Genomic DNA, 23,111 nt, shown 5'->3' with positions numbered 1-23,111 from the left:
AGTAAAAATTATTGTTAGCATTATATGTTCTTGAGTATTCACTTTCATGCATTTTGATGTCATAGAGCTTTTTTTTTCTTGCTTTTTTTTTTCTCTCTTTTTTTTATTAAGTTCTAGGGTACATGTGCACAATGTGCAGGTTTGTTACATATGTATACATGTGCCATGTTAGTGTGCTGCACCTATTAACTCATCATTTACATTAGGTATATCTCCTAATGCTATCCCTCCCCCTTACCCCCTCCCCACAATAGGACCTGGTGTGTGATGTTCCCCTTCCTGTGTCCAAGTGATCTCATCGTTCAGTTCCCACCTATGAGTGAGAACATGTGGTGTTTGGTTTTCTGTTCTTGTGATAGTTTGCTGAGAATGATGGTTTCCAGCTGCATCCATGTCCCTACAAAGGACATGAACTCATCCTTTTTTATGGCTGCATAGTATTCCATGGTGTATATGTGCCACATTTTCTTAATCCAGTCTGTCACTGATGGACATTTGGGTTGATTCCAAGTCTTTGCTATTGTGAATAGTGCCGCAGTAAGCATACGTGTGCATGTGTCTTTATAGCAGCATGACTTATAATCCTTTGGGTATATCCCCAGTAATGGGATGGCTGGGTCAAATGGTATTTCTAGTTCTAGATCCTTGAGGAATCGCCACACTGTTTTCCACAATGGTTGAACTAGTTTACAGTCCCACCAACAGTGTAAAAGTGTTCCTATTTCTCCACTCCTCTTCAGCACCTGTTGTTTCCTGATTTTTTAATATTGCCATTCTAACTGTTGTGAGATGGTATCTCATTGTGGTTTTGATTTGCATTTCTCTGATGGCCAGTGATGATGAGCATTTTTTCATGTGTCTGTTGGCTGTATGAATGTCTTCTTTTGAGAAGTGTCTGTTCATATCCTTTGCCCACATTTTGATGGGATTGTTTGTTTTTTTCTTGTAAATTTGTTTGAGTTCTTTGTAGGTTCTGTATATTAGCTCTTTGTCAGATGAGTAGATTGCAAAAATTTTCTCCCATTCTATAGGTTGCCTGTTCACTCTGATGGTAGTTTCTTTTGCTGTGCAGAAGCTCTTTAGTTTAATTAGATCCCATTTGTCAATTTTGGCTTTTGTTGCCATTGCTTGTGGTGTTTTAGACATGAAGCCCTTGCCCATGCCTATGTCCTGAATGGTATTACCTAGGTTTTCTTCTAGGGTTTTTATGGTTTTAGGTCTAACGTTTAAGTCTGTAATCCATCTTGAATTAATTTTTGTATAAAGAGTAAGGAAAGAAGTTGTTTTGTAAAGATTTTTAATACAACATTGGTGAGTTTTACACAAGGAAGTTACTATTGTCACAGTCATAAAAAGTAGGTGCTTAGTATATTGTCAGATTTATGCTGTGCTGGGGTTCTGGGTAAGTAAAACAAATAGGAAGGACCATTGCCCTTCAGGAACTTTTTTTTTTTTTTTTTGAGACGGAGTCCCATGCTGTCGCCCTGGAGTGCAGTGGCGTGATGTCAGCTCACTGGAACCTCTGCCTCCTAGATTCAAGCAATTCTCCTGCCTCAGCCTCCTGAGTAGTTGGGATTACAGGTGCCTGCCACCACACCCGGCTAATTTTTGTATTTTTAGTAGAGACGGGGTTTCACCATGTTGGCCAGGCTTGTCTCGAACTCCTGACTTCAGGTGATCCGCCTGCCTCTGCCTCCCAAAGTGCTGGGATTACAGGCGTGAACAACCATGCCCAGCTGCTCTTCAGGAACTTTTATACAGAATTTATGATAATAACCCTGGGCCTCATAAGTGACCTAAGAGCCTCAGGTAATAAGTTTGTGAATTAAGTATTTACATTATTTATAAAGGATACGTTTAATCATTGCAGCAATGGCTGAAGACTGGGTTTGGGCAGGTGCATGTAAAGGAAAAATGTAGACCCTACTGCTCCCCCATGTGATTGGGGAAGAATGTAGAATTTGGAACTCTTGCCTTCTAAATGGAAGTCTTGCCTTCTAAATGTTCTGGTCTCTTCAGTAAGTCCAGACTTCCTGGCCTGCATTTCTTTTTTTTTTTTTGAGACGGAGTCTCACTCTGTCCCCCAGGCTGGAGTGCAGTGGCGCGATCTTGGCTTACTGCAAGCTCCGCCTCCCGGGTTCACGCCATTCTCCTGCCTCAGCCTCCTAAGTAGCTGGGACTACAGGCGCCCACCACAGCGCCCAGTTAATTTTTTGTAATTTTAGTAGAGACGGGGTTTCACCGTGGTCTCGATCTCCTGACCTTGTGATCCGCCCGCCTCGGCCTCCCAAAGTGCTGGGATTACAGGCGTGAGCCACTGCGCCTGGCCCCTGGCCTGCATTTCAAAGCCTCCTTAAGAGGGCTCTCTCAGCTCCCCAGTCTGAGTTTACTGCACCCTGCATCCCTGGCCGGGCTCCTCCTTCCTGTCTCTCTGTCCCACATCCCCCACAGCTGTCATGTCAGTTCTGTGTGTGTGTTGCAATCTGGGCCCAGGATGTCTTCTCTTTTCTTCTGCCTCTATCCACATCCAAAAAATGACATTAAAGTTGCATAAACAAACCAGTTATGTATGTCACTATCAGTCAGAGAAAGGGTTTGTTGATGGCTTCTCAAATAAGAAAGGCTAATCTTAAAAAAGGATAGTCTTTTGAGTTGAAAAAAATTTAGTTTTTTTTTTTTAAGGAAGCTCAATAAATTCTCCTTTTCACACCTTTACTGAAAACCAATAAAAATTTCATAAAAGACCAGCTTCTAGGAACCTAATTGATGAATTTAGGAATTAGCCAATTGCTCTTTCCTTGGCATGCAGTTGGTTTGGGCGTTTCCCCATATATTATCTTATTTTGTTGTTTGTTTTATGATTATATTTTCTTCCTTTCCAAATGACATTTGTGAGCAGCATCTGTGTCATCTTTTTTTAATGCTAGGCACACATGTGTATGCAGCCCGAATGTTTGGAGTTGTGTTTTGTGTGTTGGATTGAGAGCACACAGAAGGGCTATGGCTGGGGAGCCATGATCAGCAGAGGAGGGCTTCCTGTGCTTCAAGGAAAGCCTCAGTGGTAGAAGACATGCAGTCTGTTTTTGATGAGGGCTTCAGGGGTTGAAACATAAGTGAAATAGTATCCTACAAAAGGCTTTGAACTATTGATAAATTAATTCAAGATTTTATCAGTTTATAAGGCAGTCATATAAAGAGATACAAAGTTTGGTATTTTTATAAGACACTAATTCTATTTAATTTAAGCTTGGGTCTTCATGGAAAACCTGAGATTCTTTACAGGCATGAGCCACTGTGCCCAGCCTTGAAAACCTGAGATTCTTGAACAGTGTTTTGACAAAGTTTTTCGATCACCTTGAAGTTCAACTGAGAGTTTTAAGTTAAATTATAATATTAGTTGTAATAATATTCTCTTTGTCATATGCCTATTGTGTTTGTAATAAAATAGCTATTCTAGAAACATGGGGGGGAAATGTCTTTTGATAACTTTAATTTTTGTTAGTTTGAAGGCATGCATAAGAATGAAGCCATAAGCCAACAGCTTCATGTTTTACGGAAAGAAGTGAAGCAGTTGCAAGCAGAAGCTGCTAAACCACCATCACTTAATATTGTGGAAGCTGCTGTACATGCAGAAAACTTGATCACGTAAGTTTTATGGGCATTATAATTTGAAATACTGTTTTGTTATCATGAATAGTAATCATACATGCTACTATACCACCACCACCCCTGTAGCACCCACAGATTAATTTAGTACGGACATCAGCAAACTATGGCCTTTGAATTAAATCTGGCCTGCTACTTATTTTTATAAATAAAGTTTTATTGGAACATAGCCATCCCCATTTATTTATAATTTCTATGGCTTTTATGCTGCAACAGCAGGATTGAGTGGTTGTAACAGAGATATAAAGCAGAAAATATTAACTATCTGGCCCTATATGGAAAAAATTTGCTGACCCCTGAATTGTGACATGATACAGTGCATTGAAATTAAGTTGAGGAGAGATTTAGTGCTTATGTTTTATATCAAAGTCACATTTACCCAGTCAACTCAGATGACTGAACAAAGTTCATAGCACAATTATTTAGAGGAATCAGGGCTCTCAAGTGTGGTTGTGAACTTGCATTTGACCATTGTGGTTTTCTTTTGGCTTGTGTTGTGGCTTACTCTTACTGTCCTCTTTCTTTCCAAAGCCACCACGACATGACTTGGGAGGTGGGCTTGACTCTGCCCTTACTTTAAGGTGACTGACTCCACATTCTAGTTCCAGCAGCTGATCCCCTCAGTAGAGTAGGATGGTGTATGGAGGGGAGCATTGAGTCCTTTTGTGTGTTGGGCCGGGGCACCTGGGAAGGAGAAGGAGACCAGGCAAACAAGAAGTTGATGTTTCTTTTACTGGGAAAGGGACACAAAAAGGTGTGAGAATTGGAAGGGATATCTTTATTCTAGGATCTTATTCTATACAGAAATCTTTATCTCAACTTTAGTCAGTGTTTTGGATTTTAAAATGTAGAGAAGTCAGGGTTTTGTGTTTAAAAAAATTATATAAAGATTATATAAAAAGTTAAATAACAAATTATGAATTACATGCAAACTATGAACACTTTTAATAAGGATGAGAATGTTAATTAGTCCTTATAGCTGATTTTTTTTTCCCTAGGAGAATATGAAATCATTACTAAGTATTGGAAATTGGCCAGATGCAGTGGCTCATGCCTGTAATCCCAGCACTTTGGGAGGCCAAAGCGGGTGGATCACTCGAGGTCAGGAGTTTGACACAAGCCTGGCCAACATGGTGAAACCCTGTCTCTACTAAAAATACAAAAATTGGCTGGGTGCAGTCGCTCATGCCTGTAATCCCAGCACTTTGGGAGGCTGAGGCGGGCAGATCACTTGAGGTCAGGAGTTCAAGACCAGCCTGGCCAACATGGCGAAACCCCATCTCTACAAAAATACAAAAAAATTAGCCAGGCATGATGGCGGGTTCCTGTAATCCCAGCTCCTTGGGAGGCTGAGGTGTTAGAATTGCTTGAACCCAGAAAGTGGATGTTGCAGTGAGCTGAGATTGTGCCGTTGCACTCCAGCCTGGGCGACAGAGTGAGACTCCGTCAAAAATAAATAAATAAATAAATAAATAAATAAAAGAAAATAAATAAAAGAAAACAAAAATACAAAAATTAGCCAGGTGTGGTGGCGTGTGCCTGTGATCCCAGCTATGCAGGAGAATCACTCGAACCCAGGAGGCAGAGGTTGCAGTGAGCCGTGATCACGCCACTGCATTCCAGCCTGGGCGACAGAATGAGACTCTGTCTCCAAAAAAAAAAAAAGAAAGAAAAAGAAAAAAAAAATCGGTTGTCAATAAAATTGGAAGATAATATATTTACTCCATGAAATATTTTTAAAGTGACATTTTCGTGGGTGCTCTGAGGATTCTTAAGAATATTGCCTGAGAAACGTAGGGTATCAAAGAAGGCCTTGTGAGTACGGAATCTTTTACTGTAGACCGCAGTCTTACCCACATTTTCCCACAGGGCCTTAGTGAATGCCTACAAGTTGCAGCCTACACCTGGGATTCAGAAAGTTGGCATTAGCCTTTTCTTTACTATTGTGGATTATGTCAGCGATGAGACGCAGCGTCATCCCCCAACAAGGCAGTTCTTTACTTCATGCATTGAGATCTTGGGACAGGTAAGGCTATTTGTACCTTTTGCCTTGATCAGATAATGAGTCTCTGCAGTGTCTTCATTAGAGATAGTCAGCATTGACTTCAGACTTATAGTACAGGTTCAGAGTCTTACTCAAGTCAGAAGTCTCTTGGAGTTGTAGGCTTCTCAAGATATGATTAGAACTGTTGGTATAGAGTTTTGCTTCTCATACAAGGGAGATTAAATTATTCGTATTTGAAAGTCTAGGGAGACATCAGAATTTGTCATATATCTTTGGTGTTCTTAACAATAACATTACTAAAGCTCTTCATTGTTTATAAAAATACTTTCCAGTTTGTTTATTTCATCCTCATGGGGAATCTGTGTGATTGAGATTCCCATCTTAAAGATGAGAAAACTAGGTTCTAGAAGATTAAGTGACTGGCCTAAAGAATTCAGTTGGTGAGTGTGGAGCTGAGACTGAATCCCAGGGCTTCTGACAACACTCAGTGCTTGCCCCACCTCCCCACTGCTGTGTCCCGGTTGCTAGCCTTGGTCAACATTTATTTGTTTATTTATTTATTTGGCTTACAATTACATAGATGGATATTTAACAAGGGCAAGGGTAATCATGCAGATTTATGAAATGTTTCATAAAAGAAAGGAAAATCTCTTGTTTGAAATATATAAACACTAATTAACCATGTACTGTCACCCAAATTCAACTGAATGAGTACTTATTTATTGGATGTTTATAAGGAAGTAATGCTGAACAGGTATTATCATCGATTTTTTTGTAGGAAGTTTTTTATCCTGATCATAAAATTAATGTGTGCTGGCCGGGCACAGTGGCTCACACTTGTAATCCCAGCACTTTGGGAGGCCGAGGCAGGCAGATCACCTGAGGTTGGGAGTTCGAGACCAGCCTGACCAACATGGAGAAACCCTGCCTCTACTAGAAATACAAAATTAACTGGGTGTGGTGGTGCATGCCTATAATCCCAGCTACTCAGGGGACTGAGGCAGGAGAATCTCTTGAACCCAGAAGGCGGAGGTTGCAGTGAGCCAAGATCATGCTGTTGCACTCCAGCCTGGGCAACGAGCAAAACTCCATCTCAAGAAAAAAAAATTAATGTGTGCTTATTATAAGCAATGCAGACAGTATAGAAAGTATGAAGAAGAAAAATTTCTTACAATCCTACCTACCTGGAGATACTGATTGCATAGTTAACATTTCATTATAGTTTGTCTTGTATATGTGTTTCTATTTGTAAACATGATATTTCATTTCTACATATATAGAGATATATAGATATAGATAGGCACTTAAAATGGGCTTATGCTATTTTGTAACCTCTTTTTTCATTTAAACACATCTTTTAGACATTATTTCATGTTAATAAATTCAGACTTATATCATGACGTTGCATGTCTGTAGTGTTCCTTGATACAGATTTATTACAGTGTGTTGAGCTAGTGTTTGATGGACAGATATTTAGGTAGATTGTTTTGCTACAATAAGACTGAGGTAAATATTCTTGTATGTCTTTGTGAACTTGTCAGACTATTTTCTTTAGGATAATTTCTTAGAAGTATGATTGCTGTGTCAAAGGAATTTGATACACATTGTATATTTGACGTTTTACATCATACTTGATATAGTTACACTGCCTTCCCTGGGAAGTTTGCACCTATTTATGCTATCATTGCACTGTTTGAGTTTGTTATTCTTCGTACCATAACCAACATTAGGAATTCTCCTTCTTTTTAAGTTTTGCTAATCTGATAAGGGAGTGGTATTTCATTATTATTTTAATTTGTTCTTCTTTAAGTACTTGTTAAGTTATATGCCTTTTCATATGTTTATTGGCCATTTATATATACTTTTGTGAATTGCTGATTATGGCCCTTTGTACATTTTCTGTTGGAGTTTCTTGTTTTTTGATTGCTTTGAAAGAGCTCCTCACACTATTAACCTGGCATCTGGAATGTGTTATAAATACATTTTTTTAGTTTGTCATTTTTTTCATTAATTTTATGATTATTTTTTATCTTATAGAAGTTAAAATTTTAATATATTCGAGCCTATCAGTCTTCTTTTATTATTTTTGCCTTTGGTCAACCATATGAAAGCCTTCCTGCCGGTGAAATTGTTTCAATTTTGCTTATATTCTAGTACTTTTTAATATTAGAACCAAGTTAAAACAAGTTGATGTCATCTTGATTATATATTATTATGAAAGTTGGTTTTTGAAAGGTATTAAATACACCTCTCACTAAAATCTATAACCTGGAAGTTTTGTTTTCCTGACGTAATGCAGCACCACGTTGGGGACATTGCACGTTTGTGGATTCAAAGTACCGCAATATTTTAATCTCTTAAAAATCTTGTAGTACGGTTAACTCATTTTATTTTATTTTATTTTATTTTATTTATTTTATTTTATTTTTTATTGAGATGGAGTCTGGCTCTGGAGTCGCCCAGGCTGGAGTGTGATGGCACGATGTCAGCTCACTGCAACCACCACCTCTCGGGTTCAAGCAATTCTCCTGCCTCAGCCCCCCAAGTAGCTGGGATTACAGGTGCCCACCACCACACCTGGCTAATTTTTGTAGTTTTAGTAGAGATGGGGTTTCACTATGTTGGTCAGGCTGGTCTGGAGCTCCTGCCCTCAGGTGATCCACCCGCCTCAGCCTCCCAAAGTGTTGGGATTACAGGCATGAGCCACTGCACCCGCCCTAACTCAGCATTTTCTATATGTGGCTTGTCCAAATCAGATTTATGGATTCTTCAGAATTTCTAATATTACCGACATTGGAAGCAATAGGCTTATCTATGTTGATTTTAGCTGTCTTTTGATTGTTTCAGACTTTCATTTAGAAAAAAATTCAATTCACCTTATTTGGTGCCCCTTAAAAATTTGCTTGCTTAAATAAAGGTTGTAAGGGAAGAATCTGGTGACATTTTTCCTTTTTATTTTTCCAAGGTGTTTATCAGTGGCACTAAATCAGAGTGCAGAAAAGTACTTGAGACCATTCTGAAGAACAGCAGGCTCTGCTCCCTGCTGTCTCCTTTCTTTACTCCCAATGCTGCGCCCGCAGAGTTCATACAGCTGTATGAGAAAGTGGTCAAGTTTCTAAGTGAGGACAACAGTGATATGATTTTCATGCTGCTAACCAAGGTAAGATGTAATTCCGTCCTCACCATATTGTTGAAACATAGCAATGATTGTCGCTTCCTACTCCACAGAAATAAAAGGACCTCTGAAGTTTTGTTTCCAGGTACAGCAGAGGCTGAGAGGCCTTTTTCACAGTTTGCATAAGCTTCAAGGAGTCTGACCCCACAGCTGCTTCTTAGCGGGGTGGAGCATTGGTTGTGTTATATAGCAGTGGTCTCCAATCTTTTTGGCACCAGGGACCTGTTTTATGGAATACAGTTTTTCCAGGGACTGGAGTAGGGGGGATGGTTTTGGGATGAAACGGTTCCACCTCAGATCATCAGGCATTAGATGGAGCGTGCAACCTATATCCTTCACATGCACAGGTCACAATAGAGTTCGTGCTTCTATGAGGATCTTAATGCCATGGCTCATCTGACAGGAGGTGGGGCTTGGGGACCCCTGTTGTATAGGGTAGTCTTATTCCACTTAGTGTAAAGAGGACCTAATTCCCATCCCTTTTTAAAACTTAATATAGTTTTGAAAATATTCATATTAGTTTAGTATATCCTTTTTAAAAATTTATCTTGAATGTATGCCTAAATTGTGTTTGACAAAATTTTTATTAGTCTCATATTTAGAATAAGCTGGATCTAAGCAAATTGCCTTTGATCTCATTCTGAATATTAACTCTGTTAATATTATTAGATTTCATATTAATATATTAATATTAATATATAACATTCGAATATTAACTATTAGACCTAGGTCATGAGTTTACTTAACCAGTTGAGAATTTCAGAGTCTTAACTACTTTACCTCCACTTGTATTTCTCTTACATCTATGAATCAACAAAACCTTGGCAGTTTTGGTCAGGTACGGTGGCTCATGTGTGTAATCCCAGCACTTTGGGAGGCCAAGGCATGAAGATTACTTGAGTGTAGGAGTTTGAGACCAGTCTTGCCAAAACAGAGACCCTGTCTCTACAAAAAACAACAACAACAACAAAAAACCAAGCTAGTGGTACTCCCAGCTACTTGGGAGGCTGAGGTGGGAGAATTGCTTATGCCCTGGAGGTTGAGGCTGCAGTGAGCGGTGACTGCACCACTGCACTCCAGCCTGGGTGATGGAGTGAGATCTGTTGTGAAAAAAAAAAAGACAAAAAACCTTGACAATTTTAGGGCCTAGAGATTGATCTCAGCCTATAATGGAGGAGAACATGTTTTATAGTTTGGGATTTGGGAAGGGAATATCAACAGTCTGAATTTTATTAACTGAGACAGGTAACTGATGCAGACCCAGAAACAAGGCTGTTAAATTGAGACAATTTCATAAAGTGGCTGCTCATTTGTGGCATTGTCACCAGTGAAGGAGAGCTACGAAGTTCTGATCCAGGTCTTGGAGAGGAAACTTATTATAAGACAGAAATATATGAGTCTCTGAGGAATAGTATAAAATTATAAGCCAATAATGAATCATCAGTAAGATTTTTAAATTGCAAGAAAAGCACACAGAGCTAAGAAAACTGCCTCTGAGATTCTAGATAGTAACATAGAAATAGATGCATAATGGCACCAATTAGTGAACTACTTTTTTTTTTTTTTTGAGACGGAGTTTTGCTTTTGTTGCCCAGGCTGGAGTGCAATGGCGCGATCTTGGCTCACTGCAACCTCCGCTTCCCAGGTTCAAGCAATTCTCCTGTCTTAGCCTCCTGAATAGCCAGGATTACAGGCATGCACCACCATGCCTGGCTAATTTTGTGTTTTTGGTAGAGACGAGGTTTCTCCATGTTGGTCAGGCTGGTCTTGATCTCCTGATATCAGGTGATCTGCCTGCCTCGGCCTCCCAAAGTGCTGGGATTATAGGTGTGAGCCACCGCACCTGGCTCAATTAATGAACTTTTTGTATTCTTTTATGTACTTCTTTTTTTATTATTTATTTATTTATTTTGCAATTAGCTTCCTCTGGTTGAATCTTTTATGTACCTGTTTATACATTTTAGTTTCAATTTTTATAAAATGCTGGGTAATTTTTGGCCTTTAAACTAAATTTACACAGATTTCTCTCCTCTTAAACTATTTTTCTAGTGTAAATAAAATGACTTTTTGTTTCTTTTTCTTTTTAGTTCGATCTTAAACAATGGTTAAGCACCACTAAACCTCCTCTGTCTGATCGTACCAGGCTTCTGGAGTCCATTCACTTGGCACTTACTGCCTGGGGCCTTGAACCAGATGAGGATATTTTGATGCCATTTAATCTTTTCTGTAAGCACTGGACTTATCTTCTTCTCTACCAGTTTCCTGACCAGTACAGTGACATTCTCAGGCTGCTGATGCAAAGTAAGTGTCTTCATTTAATTGTAACTAACTAGATCTTAGTGAATATTCAATATCACATTTTTTCATTTTGCAGATGTCATTCAAAGGTATGAAAGTAATACCAGTATAGGAGTTTAGAATCACTGATTGTCATCTAAAGGGCTTGATGAACAAGGCCCAAAAAATTGTTACTGTAAATATGGCCAGTTATCGTTCTAAAGGTGAGAATGGGCTCTAATTTGGGCAAGGCAGCACCTAGAATTTGGTGGAGTCCACAGTCATGTAACTACTTCTTTGCCTTGACTTTTCAGCTGTCTTGAAGTGGGGTGGGGAAGGACCAGCTTACTCTGCAGATGACAGATCTGGCAAAGCAGGGAGCTTGTGCCTTATGACATTTTGGGAGTTTTTCCTTTCTAATTTTTTTACTCTTGTTTTTTGCAAATTAATTTTATCCATATATAATGATAGACTTTATTTATATTTACCAAGGGAAAGAGCAGCATTACAATCTCCACATTCCTGCCACTTCTGTTGTCCTCTTCTTACAATTTTCCAGGGCAGTTTTAGAGCTTAGAGGAGAAATAAATAGGGTAGGCTTTTTTATTTTTGGAGTTTTACTAGGCAGTAATTTTATTAAAATTTGATAAATGAGATAGTATTTACTTTTTTCATGCAAACTTCATACCGTTTATATTTGTAGTAGAAAAAGAAATATTGCTTTATACCAAATTTTTGTGTTACATAATAGAAATTGTTTGATGGATAAGTTAATGATCCAGTGTATTGGGTTACCCAAAGGGCCCTGAAATGTGTAGTCTCTCATTTTCAGAACACTTCAAGCTTTCATTGTTTCCTACAGAGGCAGGTTGCAGGGTGGGTGGAGAATGTTGGAAGGGAAATTCATTTCTACAAATTTCAATGAATATGTGCATAGCTAATTTTTGCTCTAAGCTTTTAAAGTTTGATATAGTGTGTGTTGTGGATTTTTCCCTGAAATCTTTTAAAGAGATTGTAAACCATTTATACTAGACCACTATTGACTTGAATTTAGTAGGAAATTTATTCTTACCAAGATAAGTAATTCAGACTTAAGAATAACAATACGATACCTCTCAGATGTCATGAGCTGCTGCCTCCTGGTTTCTTTCTCCTCCCTGGCTACCATGTTGATGTTGCCTTGGGAGCATCCTTTGCTCTTCTACTGCATTCATTCCCTCTGGGTGAGCCCCATTGTTTTCCCTGATGTCACTGCCGTCTTCTAGGCATGTGTGATTTCTACAGTGCTAGCTTAATTTCGGGGCGCTGTCCCAAGATCCAGACCCCAGTGGCCACTGGGCACAGACTGGTCACTGTCCCCCAGGTACCTCACACTGGACATAATGCAGCTGGTCTCACCATCATTCTCCTCAGACCTGCTCTGTGAACCTGTTATCTTACTTGATTCTCATGTTCACTCTGGATGGAAAGTACTTTAGGAGATATTACTCCTGTCCTGTGGGATGCGAAATTATTAAGTACCAGAATTGGAACTAGTTCAGAATACGGGCTGCTGGACTTGCCCAGCTCTTCCATGCTGCTTCTGAGTCTTGGTTTTGGGGAATTTGGGGGCTGGTAGGAGACTCCTTCCCGAGAGCCCACGCCCTGAGTTGCCTTCAGCACATAGTCTCCATTGTCCTGTCACTGTTGTGTCTGTCACACTCATAGATAGCTGTGGTCCCCCAGCCAGGAGAGTGGCACTGGCACCATTCCCCAGCCAGGGTCGGAGGGTCAGGTCTCCCACCCCTCTGAGTGTAGCTTCAGCAGCGCTCACTCCCAGCAGCGTCACCAGGAACCAGGAAAACCATATGTGCGGGCAGCCAGTTCTTCTCTTAGGTTCTCTTTACTTGGGCCTCCTCACTCTAGATACCCCTGTGAGTTTGTTTTGGATTTTGGTTTAATTTTTATTACTTTGTAAGGTACTCGTATTCTTTGTTACAAGTTAAAACATTTCTTTTGGGAAAGCCGCTGACTTGCTCTTCCTGTCCCTGCTGGCAGGCTCCGCGGAGCAGCTGCTGAGCCCCGAGTGTTGGAAAGCGACTCTGAGAGCCCTGGGCTGCTGCGCCCCCAGCTGCAAGCAGGGGGCAGCGTCCGCCGAGGGCGCCGTGCTTCCCAACTCTTCCGATGCTCTCTTGTCAGACAAGCAGGTGTGTAGCTTTTGGTCTCTGACGTGTTTGTGCATTTCTTTTTTATTTCTCTTGCTATTTATTTTTTAAACAGTTGGAAAACTTTTGTGCGTTATTTTTAAGAGCCATGTGTTTTTCTTGTTAAGTGCTTTGCTTCCCTCATGCCCCCTTTGTCCAGGTGGCTCACTCCATTCCCCTGAGTCTAATTCTTGCCCATGTGTCTGAGACAAGGGCAGGCACTCCCCTGTAGACCTTTCCTGCCCACCCTAGCCCATTGGCCTCCACCCTGAGACCACTGCTTGGGTTTCTATGATGCGGTGTCCCATGGAGTTCTCGGTTTTATCCATTCTGTTTGATATGGGTTTGCATGAGAATTTATTTGAAATAATGGTTCCACTGCTTTAGAAAAGGTTTGACTGAAACCCATTGTTGGCCGGGTGTGGTGGCTCATGCCTGTAACCCCAGCACTTTGGGAGGCCAAGGTGGGCGGATCACTTGAGGCCAAGGATTCAAGACCAGCCTGAGAAACATGGTGAAACCGTGTCTCTGCTAAAGAATACAAAAATGAGCTGGGCATGGTCAGGAGGCTGAGGCAGGAGAATCGCTTGAACCCAGGAGGCAGAGGTTGTGTTGAGCCAAGATCATGCCACTGCACTCCAGTCTAGGTGACAGAGCGAGACTCCACCTCAAAAAAAAAAAAAAAAAAAAAAGAAACCCATTGATTTATTTCTCATATGCTTTATATATTTGCAACTCTCTTATAAAGTCAAAGACCTACTACATACACTCTCATCACAATGTGTCATAACACTTTACTAAAAGTACACATTTAGTAAGCGTTTTTTGACTAGTTGTCTCTTCCAGGTAATGGAGACTATACAGTGGCTTTCAGACTTTTTCTATAAGCTTCGGTTATCCAAGATGGACTTTAAAAGCTTTGGTTTATTCTCAAAATGGAGTCCTTATATGGCTGATGTGAAGACATTCTTGGGCTACCTTGTGAAAAGGCTGTTTGACTCGGAAATGGCCTGTTTGGCCCAAGACCCAACTGCCAGCAGGAAAACAGGTACTTTTAGTGCAATGTGGAGCTAGGTGTTTGGACTTTCCATTAAGAGAGATTTAAATAGGCACATTAAGAGGTTTATATTGAGTGTCAAGGAGAAAAAGTAGAAATATATAGAACAGGCATGAGCCCATGTATGTGTCATATATGTGTCATGATATATGAATGGATATATTCATTACATAGTGAATGTAGGGTGCTTGCTATGGCTTGTCTCTGCCCCTCCTTTGCAGGGTGGGGTACAAAGAGATAGGTTTCAGTTTCCTACCTTTTCTGTCATTTGTTTTTCTAAGGAAAGGGTTCTGAATATACATTTATCTTTTTTAAAAGTATGTTATAAAATTATCCATGATATTATATTGTAATACAAATTCTTCAATTCAGAGAAATTCCAATGTAGCCAATGAAAACATAAACATACTTAGTTATACTAAGCCTGTTGTTTGTATATTAACATAGGTTTATGAGTCTACAGATAATAAGCGGTAGATTTTTCTGTATAATGTGAGCAGTGATATTGACAAATGACAAATGATGACCTTGTTTGTTTTTTTGTCTCTAAAACTTTTTAGTGCTGAAATGCCTACATTCGGTAATCATTCAGCTCTTTAAGCCATGGATCCTGGTTTTAGAGGACAATGAAAGGTAAATAGGTTTTCAGATATTCAAATTCCTTTGATATTTGTAGACTTAAAATTCTGAATGGTATTCGGTAGAAGTGATGAGTTCACAGATTTAATTTTTTAGTGTAAGGCCATATTTAAATTTAGAAAAGGCTTCTTTTCAAAACTTAAGACCTTTTCTATGTATGGAATTACTAGTCTGGGTCATCAGAGATATTATCTTGATATTAATTTTGGAACAAAACTGGGCATTCATTTCCAGTTTTCCACAATAAAGAGGTTGAACAAACTTTAGTGTTTAATTTCAGAAAAACGGTTGCTGTTCTCCTGAGGGTTCTCTTAGATTTTTATGAGACTGATTTTTCTCTACTGTATCAGTTGTGTTTTGGAACTAAGTTGGCTATAACTAAGTTGGCTATAAAATTATTGGGTGGGAATTACCTTTAATTCTGGAACTCTACAATTAAAGCATTATTTCACAAGCATTTGCAATACGGAGAGGTAGACAGCTGTCCAAATTCAGTGAGTTGCCGTCTGAGTCTTTTTTTTCCCTGAAAGTATACAAGCAGAAGCTAGTTGAACTTGTCAGGGTTTTATAGAAATTACGACAGTGGTAAACATCACATTATAGGAGGTATTTTCAAAAACTTGGACTTGATTCTGAGACTCAGAGAACATGAATGTCATACTCAAGTCTCATAACTGGTTGGTTAGTGCCGAAGCTGGGACTAGAGCTCAGGTCTTAGACTTCTGTTTCTAGACTCTTTGCATTAACCCATGTTGCTTTACGAGCCACTTAAGGAAAGTGTAAAAGGTTCTGAATGTTTGCTTTTGCTAGAGGGCTATCTGAATAATCTGCAAGCTTCAAGATTTTATAGTGACTGTGTATATATAGACTGCTTACCATAATGTTGGCCGCTTGTTTATTTCCAGTAAGAATTAATGGAACTTATTTGGATATTGAGTTTTCTAGTCCAGATTCAGAAAATAATTTTTTTTTTTTTTTAAAGACGGAGTCTCACTCTGTTGCTCGGGCTGGAGTGCAGTGACGTGATCTTGCCTCAGTGCAACCTGTGCCTCCCAGGTTCAAGCAATTCTCCTGTGTCAGCCCCCTGAGTAGCTGGGATTACGAATGTGCGCTACCATGCCCAGCTAATTTTTTTTTTTTTTTGTATTTTTAGTAGAGACAGTGTTTTGCTATGTTGGCCAGGATGGTCTTGAACTCCTGACCTTAAGCAATCTGCCCACTTCTGCCTCCCAAAGTGCTGAGATTATAGGCAGGAGCTACTGTGCCCGGCCAATTAAAATTTTCATATAAAGAATTTCTTTGGGCCAGGTGTGGTGGCTCACGCCTGTCATTTCAGTACTTTGGGAGGCCAAGGCAGGTGTATCACTTGAGGTCAGAAGTTTGAGACAAGTGTGGCCAACATGGTAAAACCCTGTCTCTACTAAAAATACAAAAATTAGCTGGGCATGGTGGTCGGCACCTGCAACCCCAATTACTCGGGAGGCTGATGCAGAAGAGTTGCTTTAACACCGGAGATGAAGGTTGCTGTGACACGAGATTGCACCACTGTACTCTGCACTCCAGCCTGGGTGGCAGAGACACTCTCTTTCTCAAAAAAAAAAAAAAAATTTCTTTGGTCATTTTCTATTTGTTAATTTTTGGCCGTCTCTTTGTTATGTGAATTTGATTTTTTTTTTTTTTTTTTAATGCTTTGAGTAGGGAAAACTGTTGAAGCTGCCTTAAGGTGTTTTTCTACGGCATTTGAAATGTAACCAAGGTATCAAAGGGTCTAAATTTGATGTAAAAAGATGTTAATTTAAGGGTTATTTGTATAGCACATTTTAGAAATATAATTGCACTGGAATAAAGGGGTAGGAAAGAGCGGAAAGAAAATTATATGGCTGGTGTTACAAGCTACAGTTTGCCTGCAGGTATTTACAGCCTTTGAAGTATTCTAAATGTGTGTCAGGCCTACATAATGGACAGGCTTCCAGGACTTAGGCCAGCCCCAGACACTGACACTTACAATAATTTAATCATGGTTGCATTCCTAAGTGTGTGTTTCTTTTCTTTAAAGCAGCCAACAGCGCCATTACCCCTGGCTAGAGAGTGATACTGTGGTGGCCTCAAGCATTGTGCAGCTGTTCACTGACTGTATTGACTCACTGCATGAGAGTTTTAAAGGTAGGAAGATGTCAGGCTGTCTCTGCTTAGTTTTCATTTTTCCCTAAGTCATTCAGTCAGTCTTTTCTTTCTACTTTTCTCTACTGAATTTTTATTTAATAGGCAGTTATCTGTGACTGAAGAAAGGTCACTGATACAATTATTTAGTATTAAGTGTGTAACTTCTTTTTTTTTTTTTTTTTTTCCTTTTGGAGATGGAGTCTCGCTCTGTCGCCCAGGCTGGAGTGCAGTGGCGCGATCTGGGCTCACTGCAGCCTCTGCCTCCCAGATTCAAGCAATTCTCCTGCCTCAGCCTCCTGAGTAGCTGGGACTACAGGTGCATGCCGCCACACCTGGCTAATTTTTTTGTATTTTTAGTAGAGACGGGGTTTCACCATGTTACCCAGACTGGTCTCGAACTCCTGAGCTCAGGCTATCTGCCCGCCTCTGCCTCCCAAAGTGCTAGGATTACAGGCGTGAGCTACCATGCCCGGCCTTTAAGTGTGTAACTTCTTACCTTTTTTTGTTAGGTTGCTCTGAGTTTCTCAGTTATGGTAAATTTGCAGTCTTTCTCTCTTCCCGTATTACCTATCCTGCATGTTGAGTTTATTCCTGTCCTCCCTAACTCTTAACCTCTTTTTCATATTTTCTGTCTTTTTTTTTGCTTTATTCTGGGTAATTTCTAGAGGTCTTCCTTCCAGTTCTTTAGTCTCTCTCCAGCTGTGTTTCATCTGCTTAAAATATATCAATTGAATTTTTCATTTCAGTGATTATTTTTTCCATTTCTAGATCTATTTGTTTGTTTTTCAAATCTACCCTGATCCTTTTTGGTAGTATCTTTTCTTTCATTAAAAATTCTATTTTTTATTTCCTTAAAATGTTTAAACAGGCTTACTTTATGATGTATATACAATAATTCTATTATCTGAAATTCCTGTTGGGGATTGCCTTATGCTGCTGTTTAATTTTCCTTTGGATTCTTGTTCTTGGAGGCTTGTGTCCTTGTGTATTTTTAAATTTTGTATTGTGAGCCCATATTTAGAGAGACTGATGGGAATCTCATAAGGCCTAGTCTGAGGGTATGTAAGGCCTCCAGAGAGGATCTACATTTGTTGTCAGTTGGAACTGCTCAACTTCTTGGTTTGGGGTTCCCCATGCTACAAGTTACATGAAATTAAACCCCAAACTCACTTGCAGACTGGCCTCAATTCTCACAGTAAACTTTTTTATCTCTCCTGACTCACAATCCAGGGTAAGGCAGAGAAGTTTCCTCTTTTGCCCCATTCTGCCCTTTCAATAAGAATATAGTCCTTAGAAAACCTCATGTTCTGTCCTCTTGTGCTGTTAAAACTCAGCAGGCAAATAGTCCTGGTTGGCTGGTTTCAACATCAGTTTAACACTCTGGCTTCCTCTTTGCTTCTGGCCCATGGTGTTTTCTTCCACTGAGCGTACCTAGTGCCTCTGTGGCTGCCATGTGTTTGTGTGGCATTTAGTTATAGAGTGATATGGTTTGGCCGTGTCACCACCCAAATGTCATCTTGAATTGTAGCTACCATGATTCCCATGTGTTGTGGGAGGGAGCTGGTGGGAGATAGTTGAATCATGGGGGCGGTTTCCCTCATACTGTTCTCCTGATGGGGAATGAGTCTCATGAGATCTGGTGGTTTGATAAGGGGTTTCCCCTATCGCCTGGTTCTCATTCTGTCTTTTGCCTGCTGCCATGTAAGACATGCCTTTCGCCTTCCACCATGATTGTGAGGCCGCCCCAGCCACGTGGAACTGTGAGTCTGTTAAACCTCTTTTTCTTTATAAATTACCCAGTCTCGGGTATGTCTTTATCAGCAGTGTAAAAAGAAGCTAATACATACAGTTAACCATATGTCATCCAATTTTGTTTTTTTTTCCATAATAGATTTTATTTTTTGTTTAACAGACTTTATTTTTTAGAGCAGTTTTAGGTTTACAGCAAAATTAAGTGGAAAGTACAAGAATTCTTTTATACCCTCTGCCCCGACACATGCACAAACCTTCCCCACTCTGGACATTCCACACCAGGGTGATACATTTGTTATAATTGATGAACCTACATTAAGGCATCATTATCAACTAAAGTCCATAGTTTACATTGGCATTTTCTCTTGGTGAACACATTCAGTGGGTTTTGACAAATGACAAATAACACGTGCCCACCATTGTAGTATCATACAGAGCAGTTTCACTGCCCTAAAAGTTCTCTGTGCTCTCCCTGTTCATCCCTTCCCTCCCCTCAACCCCTGATCCTTTTACTGTCTCCATAGTGTTACCTTCTGTAGAATATCCTATGGTTGGAATCATAGCATTTCAGATTAACTTCTTTCACTTAGTAATAGGCATTGAAGTCTCTTTATGCCTTTTCATGGCTGGTATGCCTTTTCATGGCTCATTTCATTTTGTCTGGCTGTACCTTATTTGTATTTCTGATTTATCTTTTACGTATCTGATCTTGTCTTGAAGAGGTGTAAACTCTTCATAGAATAACAAATGTTATTCATTGCTTCTTTTTGCCCCCTACAAAACTGGGATTATGCCATATTCTCAATGTGTGTTTGATAAATAGTGGTTCAGTGAGTAACACATGAAATCCTAGTAGTACTCTTTTTTTTTTTGGAAAGGCAGACTTCTAGCTGCTTTTTACCATCCTATTGATTACTGAGAAAAAGATTTGAGCATCAAATGGTAGTCATAAAGGCTGTATATTTAATTTCTTTTTTTTTCTTTTGAGACAGAGTCTTGCTCTGTTGCCCAGACTGGAGTGCAGTGGCAGGATCTTGGCTCACTGCAACCTCCGCCTCCTGGGTTCAGGCGATTCTCCTGCCTCAGCCTTCCGAGTAGCTGGGACTACAGGTGCCCGCCACCACGCCCAGCTAATTTTTGTATTTTTAGTAGAAACAGAGTTTCACCATATTGGTCAGGCTGGTTTTGAACTCCTGACCTTGTGATCTGCCTGCCTTGGCCTCCCAGAGTGCTGGGATTACAGGTGTGAGCCACCGTACCCGGCCGTATTTAATTTCTTAGTATAGGGGAAAGCACCCCAAGGCTCTCTTGCCTGTGTATGTAAATAAAATGAGAAAGTGGCATAGGGACAGGAGGGCACACAAACTTGAATCAAGACTTGGTAGCTGGGTTCAAAGAAAGGAAACAGGAGAGCTTTGCAAGGTAGGATGAAGAAGTATTGTAGCTTTTTAGTGATATTATCTGATCCACTAGCTCCTTCTATGGATGAGGAAAGTGGGAACCTGAAAATGGAAAGAATTTATCTGACGTCATAGAATTTGTGTCTTGACTGGAACTATCAGCTTAGTCTTATCCTAAGACATCCTCCTGGATATCTTCTACATACTTACCCAACTTTATCTAAATACAACTGTCTTTTATCCATATTTAAACGAATGCTATCGTTAACCTCTATCTTAAAGGTTGTTAAAAATATGCATTCCTGTTTCATGCTGGGTTGTGGAATTGAGAGCACAAGCATATTAGAAATGAGAGTTGTCTGGTACAATGTGTTGATGCTCATTGGCTTTTTTTTTTTTTTTTTTGAGAAGGAATCTCACTCTGTCACCCAGATTGGAGTGCAGTGGTGCGATCTTGGCTCACTGCAACCTCCGCCTCCCTGGTTCAAGCAATTCTCCCACCTAAGCCTCCTGAGTAGGTGGGATTACAGGCGCCTGCCACCACACCTGGCTAATTTTTGTATTTTTGGTAGAGACAGAGTTTCACCATGTTGGCCAAGTTAGTCTCGAACTCCTGACCTCAAGTGATCTGCCTGCCTCGGCCTCCCAAAGTGCTGGAACTGCAAGCGTGAGCCACTGCACACAGCCTCGTTGGCCATTTCTTAAAAGATTTGTGTTGAGAAACACCGTCAGGTTTTTGTTTTTGCTGTGTGTGGCTCACTCTTCTTTGACTGCTTTCCATTTGCGTGGAACCAGAAAGTTTGAAACCACTTATTTTAGACTAAATGTCCGTTATATAGTCATTAGCCCTTGAAGACATTAATGGAATTGATACTTGTGAGGATAATATTGAGTAATAATCCAGGTCTCAGAAAAGCGTGAGATTTATTTTAGAATGACTTACATGAATGACAGTTAATAGGCTAGTTTCATTGCACCAAGGGTTAATTAAGTGTTAGTCATTTGGAACATTTCCACTGTTTCTTAAATTAAAAAATTATTATTAATGTTATCTTTGATTAACAAATCATAATTATATACATTGATGGGGTACAGTGTGATTTACAGTGTGGCGTGATTAAATCAAGCTAATTAAGGTATCCATCACCTTGCTTACCTATCATTGTTTATGATGAGACATTTGAAGTTTGTTCTCTTCTTATTTTGAAATATGTAATGCATTGTTGTGGGTGATAGTCACCTTGCTGTACAATAGATCCTGAAACCTATTCCTCCTGCCCTCTGAAACTTTGTGCCCTTTTGATCAGCAACTCCTCATTCCCTCCCTTTCCCCCTGACACCCCACAGCTTCTGGTAACCGTCATTCTATTCTCTACTTCAGTGAGTTCAACTTATTAGATTCCACATATGAGTAAGCTCATGTGGCATTTGTCTTTCTGTGCCTGGTTTTCTTCACTTAGCATGATGTCCTCCAGATTCATTCGTGTTGTTGCAAATGACAGGATTTCCTCCTCTTCTAAGGCAGACTGGTATTCCATTGTGTGTATACACAACATTTAGAAAAATCCATTCATCTTTTGAAGGATGCTTAGGTTGTTTCCATATCTTGGCTATTGTGAATAATGCTGCAGTGAAAGTGGGAGTGCAGTTATCCCTTCAACCTATTGATTTCCTTTCTTTTGGATGTATACCCAGAAGTGGGATTACTGGATCATATGGTATTCTATTTTTAGTTTTTTGAGGAACCTCCATGCCTTTTTCCATAATGGTTGTACTAATTTACACTCCCACCAACGGTGTTTAAGAGTTTCTTTCTCTCCAGATCCTCTCTAACACTTGTTATCGTTCATCTTTTTGATAACAGCTATCCTAACAGCTGTGCACTGATATCTTGTTGTGGTTTTAGTTTGCATTTCCCTAATGATCAGTGACGCTGAGCATTTCTTCATGCACCTATTGGCCATTTGCATGTCTTCTTTTAAAAAATGGAACATTTCTTTTTGGGGAATATTGGATTTCTCCTGAGTGCCAAATGAATGAAGCACTAAATGTGTAAAGCTGAATACATACTGAGGGCAGCAGGCTGTAGGAGCGTATTTCGGTTAAAAAGCCATATATTTAGAAATTTTAAAGAAAAGCTTAAAATGTGCATCTGCTCACTCCAGTTACCCAAGTGGGTAAATGAAGTGCCATTCTTTATTACTAATCTGCCAGTAGTCCCCTTAACCACTCTCCCCACATGAAAATCTGAAATTGGGTCAATAACGAGAACCTTCAGTTTTAGATTTTTAGTTCAAATTTGCATTTTTTTTTAAAAAGGTAAACCAAAGGTCTTCAGCTCTATTTTCTTTTTAAATTCTAGATAAGCTATTGCCAGGTGATGAAGGAGCCCTTTGGTTGCACCTGATGCATTATTGCGAAGCATGTACAGCACCCAAAATGCCAGAGTTCATTCTGTACACTTTCCATAGCGCGTACCGGAAACTGCCGTGGAAGGACCTGCACCCTGACCAGATGCTCATGGAGGCCTTCTTCAAAGTAAGCCCTTCACTCCCCGGGTTGCAGCCCAGAGAGATCTGGTTTTCAGGGAGCAGCCTGGTCACTGTGGTTGTTAGGCATAGTGGCAGTGTGTGCCAGCGTGGACCGTGAATACATTCTGTGTTGCCTCGGTGGTGCTTGTGGAAAATAGTGTCCCATGGAAGTCATTTCATTGTATTAACACATCTACAGGACCATTTTTAAAACCCAGAGAAAGATTTGATCTATAATATGTCAGTCATCCCCTAGGCTTTGT

The 23,111-nt window shown here is 40.0% G+C and overlaps 1 protein-coding gene and 1 long non-coding RNA gene across 4 annotated transcripts in view; one reads left to right on the top strand and one right to left on the bottom strand.

The window, feature by feature from the left end:
* Nucleotides 1-12,545, bottom strand: part of LOC116271475 — a 74,064-nt gene extending 61,519 nt beyond the window's left edge. The window contains exon 1 of the long non-coding RNA XR_004180064.1: nt 12,236-12,545. This is a non-coding gene — a long non-coding RNA (uncharacterized LOC116271475). The remainder of the gene's footprint in view (nt 1-12,235) is intronic.
* EPG5 (ectopic P-granules autophagy protein 5 homolog) overlaps nt 1-23,111 on the top strand; it is a 124,893-nt gene that overhangs the window by 79,049 nt on the left and 22,733 nt on the right. For 2 of the 3 annotated variants that reach the window (XM_031658803.1, XM_031658805.1), the window contains exons 28-36: nt 3,503-3,645; nt 5,536-5,692; nt 8,637-8,831; nt 10,934-11,147; nt 13,161-13,309; nt 14,153-14,354; nt 14,924-14,996; nt 17,059-17,165; nt 22,680-22,855. In XM_031658803.1, coding sequence (XP_031514663.1) covers nt 3,503-3,645; nt 5,536-5,692; nt 8,637-8,831; nt 10,934-11,147; nt 13,161-13,309; nt 14,153-14,354; nt 14,924-14,996; nt 17,059-17,165; nt 22,680-22,855 — 1,416 coding nt within the window. The remainder of the gene's footprint in view (nt 1-3,502; nt 3,646-5,535; nt 5,693-8,636; nt 8,832-10,933; nt 11,148-13,160; nt 13,310-14,152; nt 14,355-14,923; nt 14,997-17,058; nt 17,166-22,679; nt 22,856-23,111) is intronic. The other variant, XM_031658804.1, reaches the window with a different exon arrangement.

Source organism: Papio anubis, chromosome 19 (assembly GCF_008728515.1).
Source record: "Papio anubis isolate 15944 chromosome 19, Panubis1.0, whole genome shotgun sequence".
NCBI classification, from domain to species: Eukaryota; Metazoa; Chordata; class Mammalia; order Primates; family Cercopithecidae; genus Papio; species Papio anubis.
This window is presented reverse-complemented; position numbering and strand designations above follow the sequence as displayed.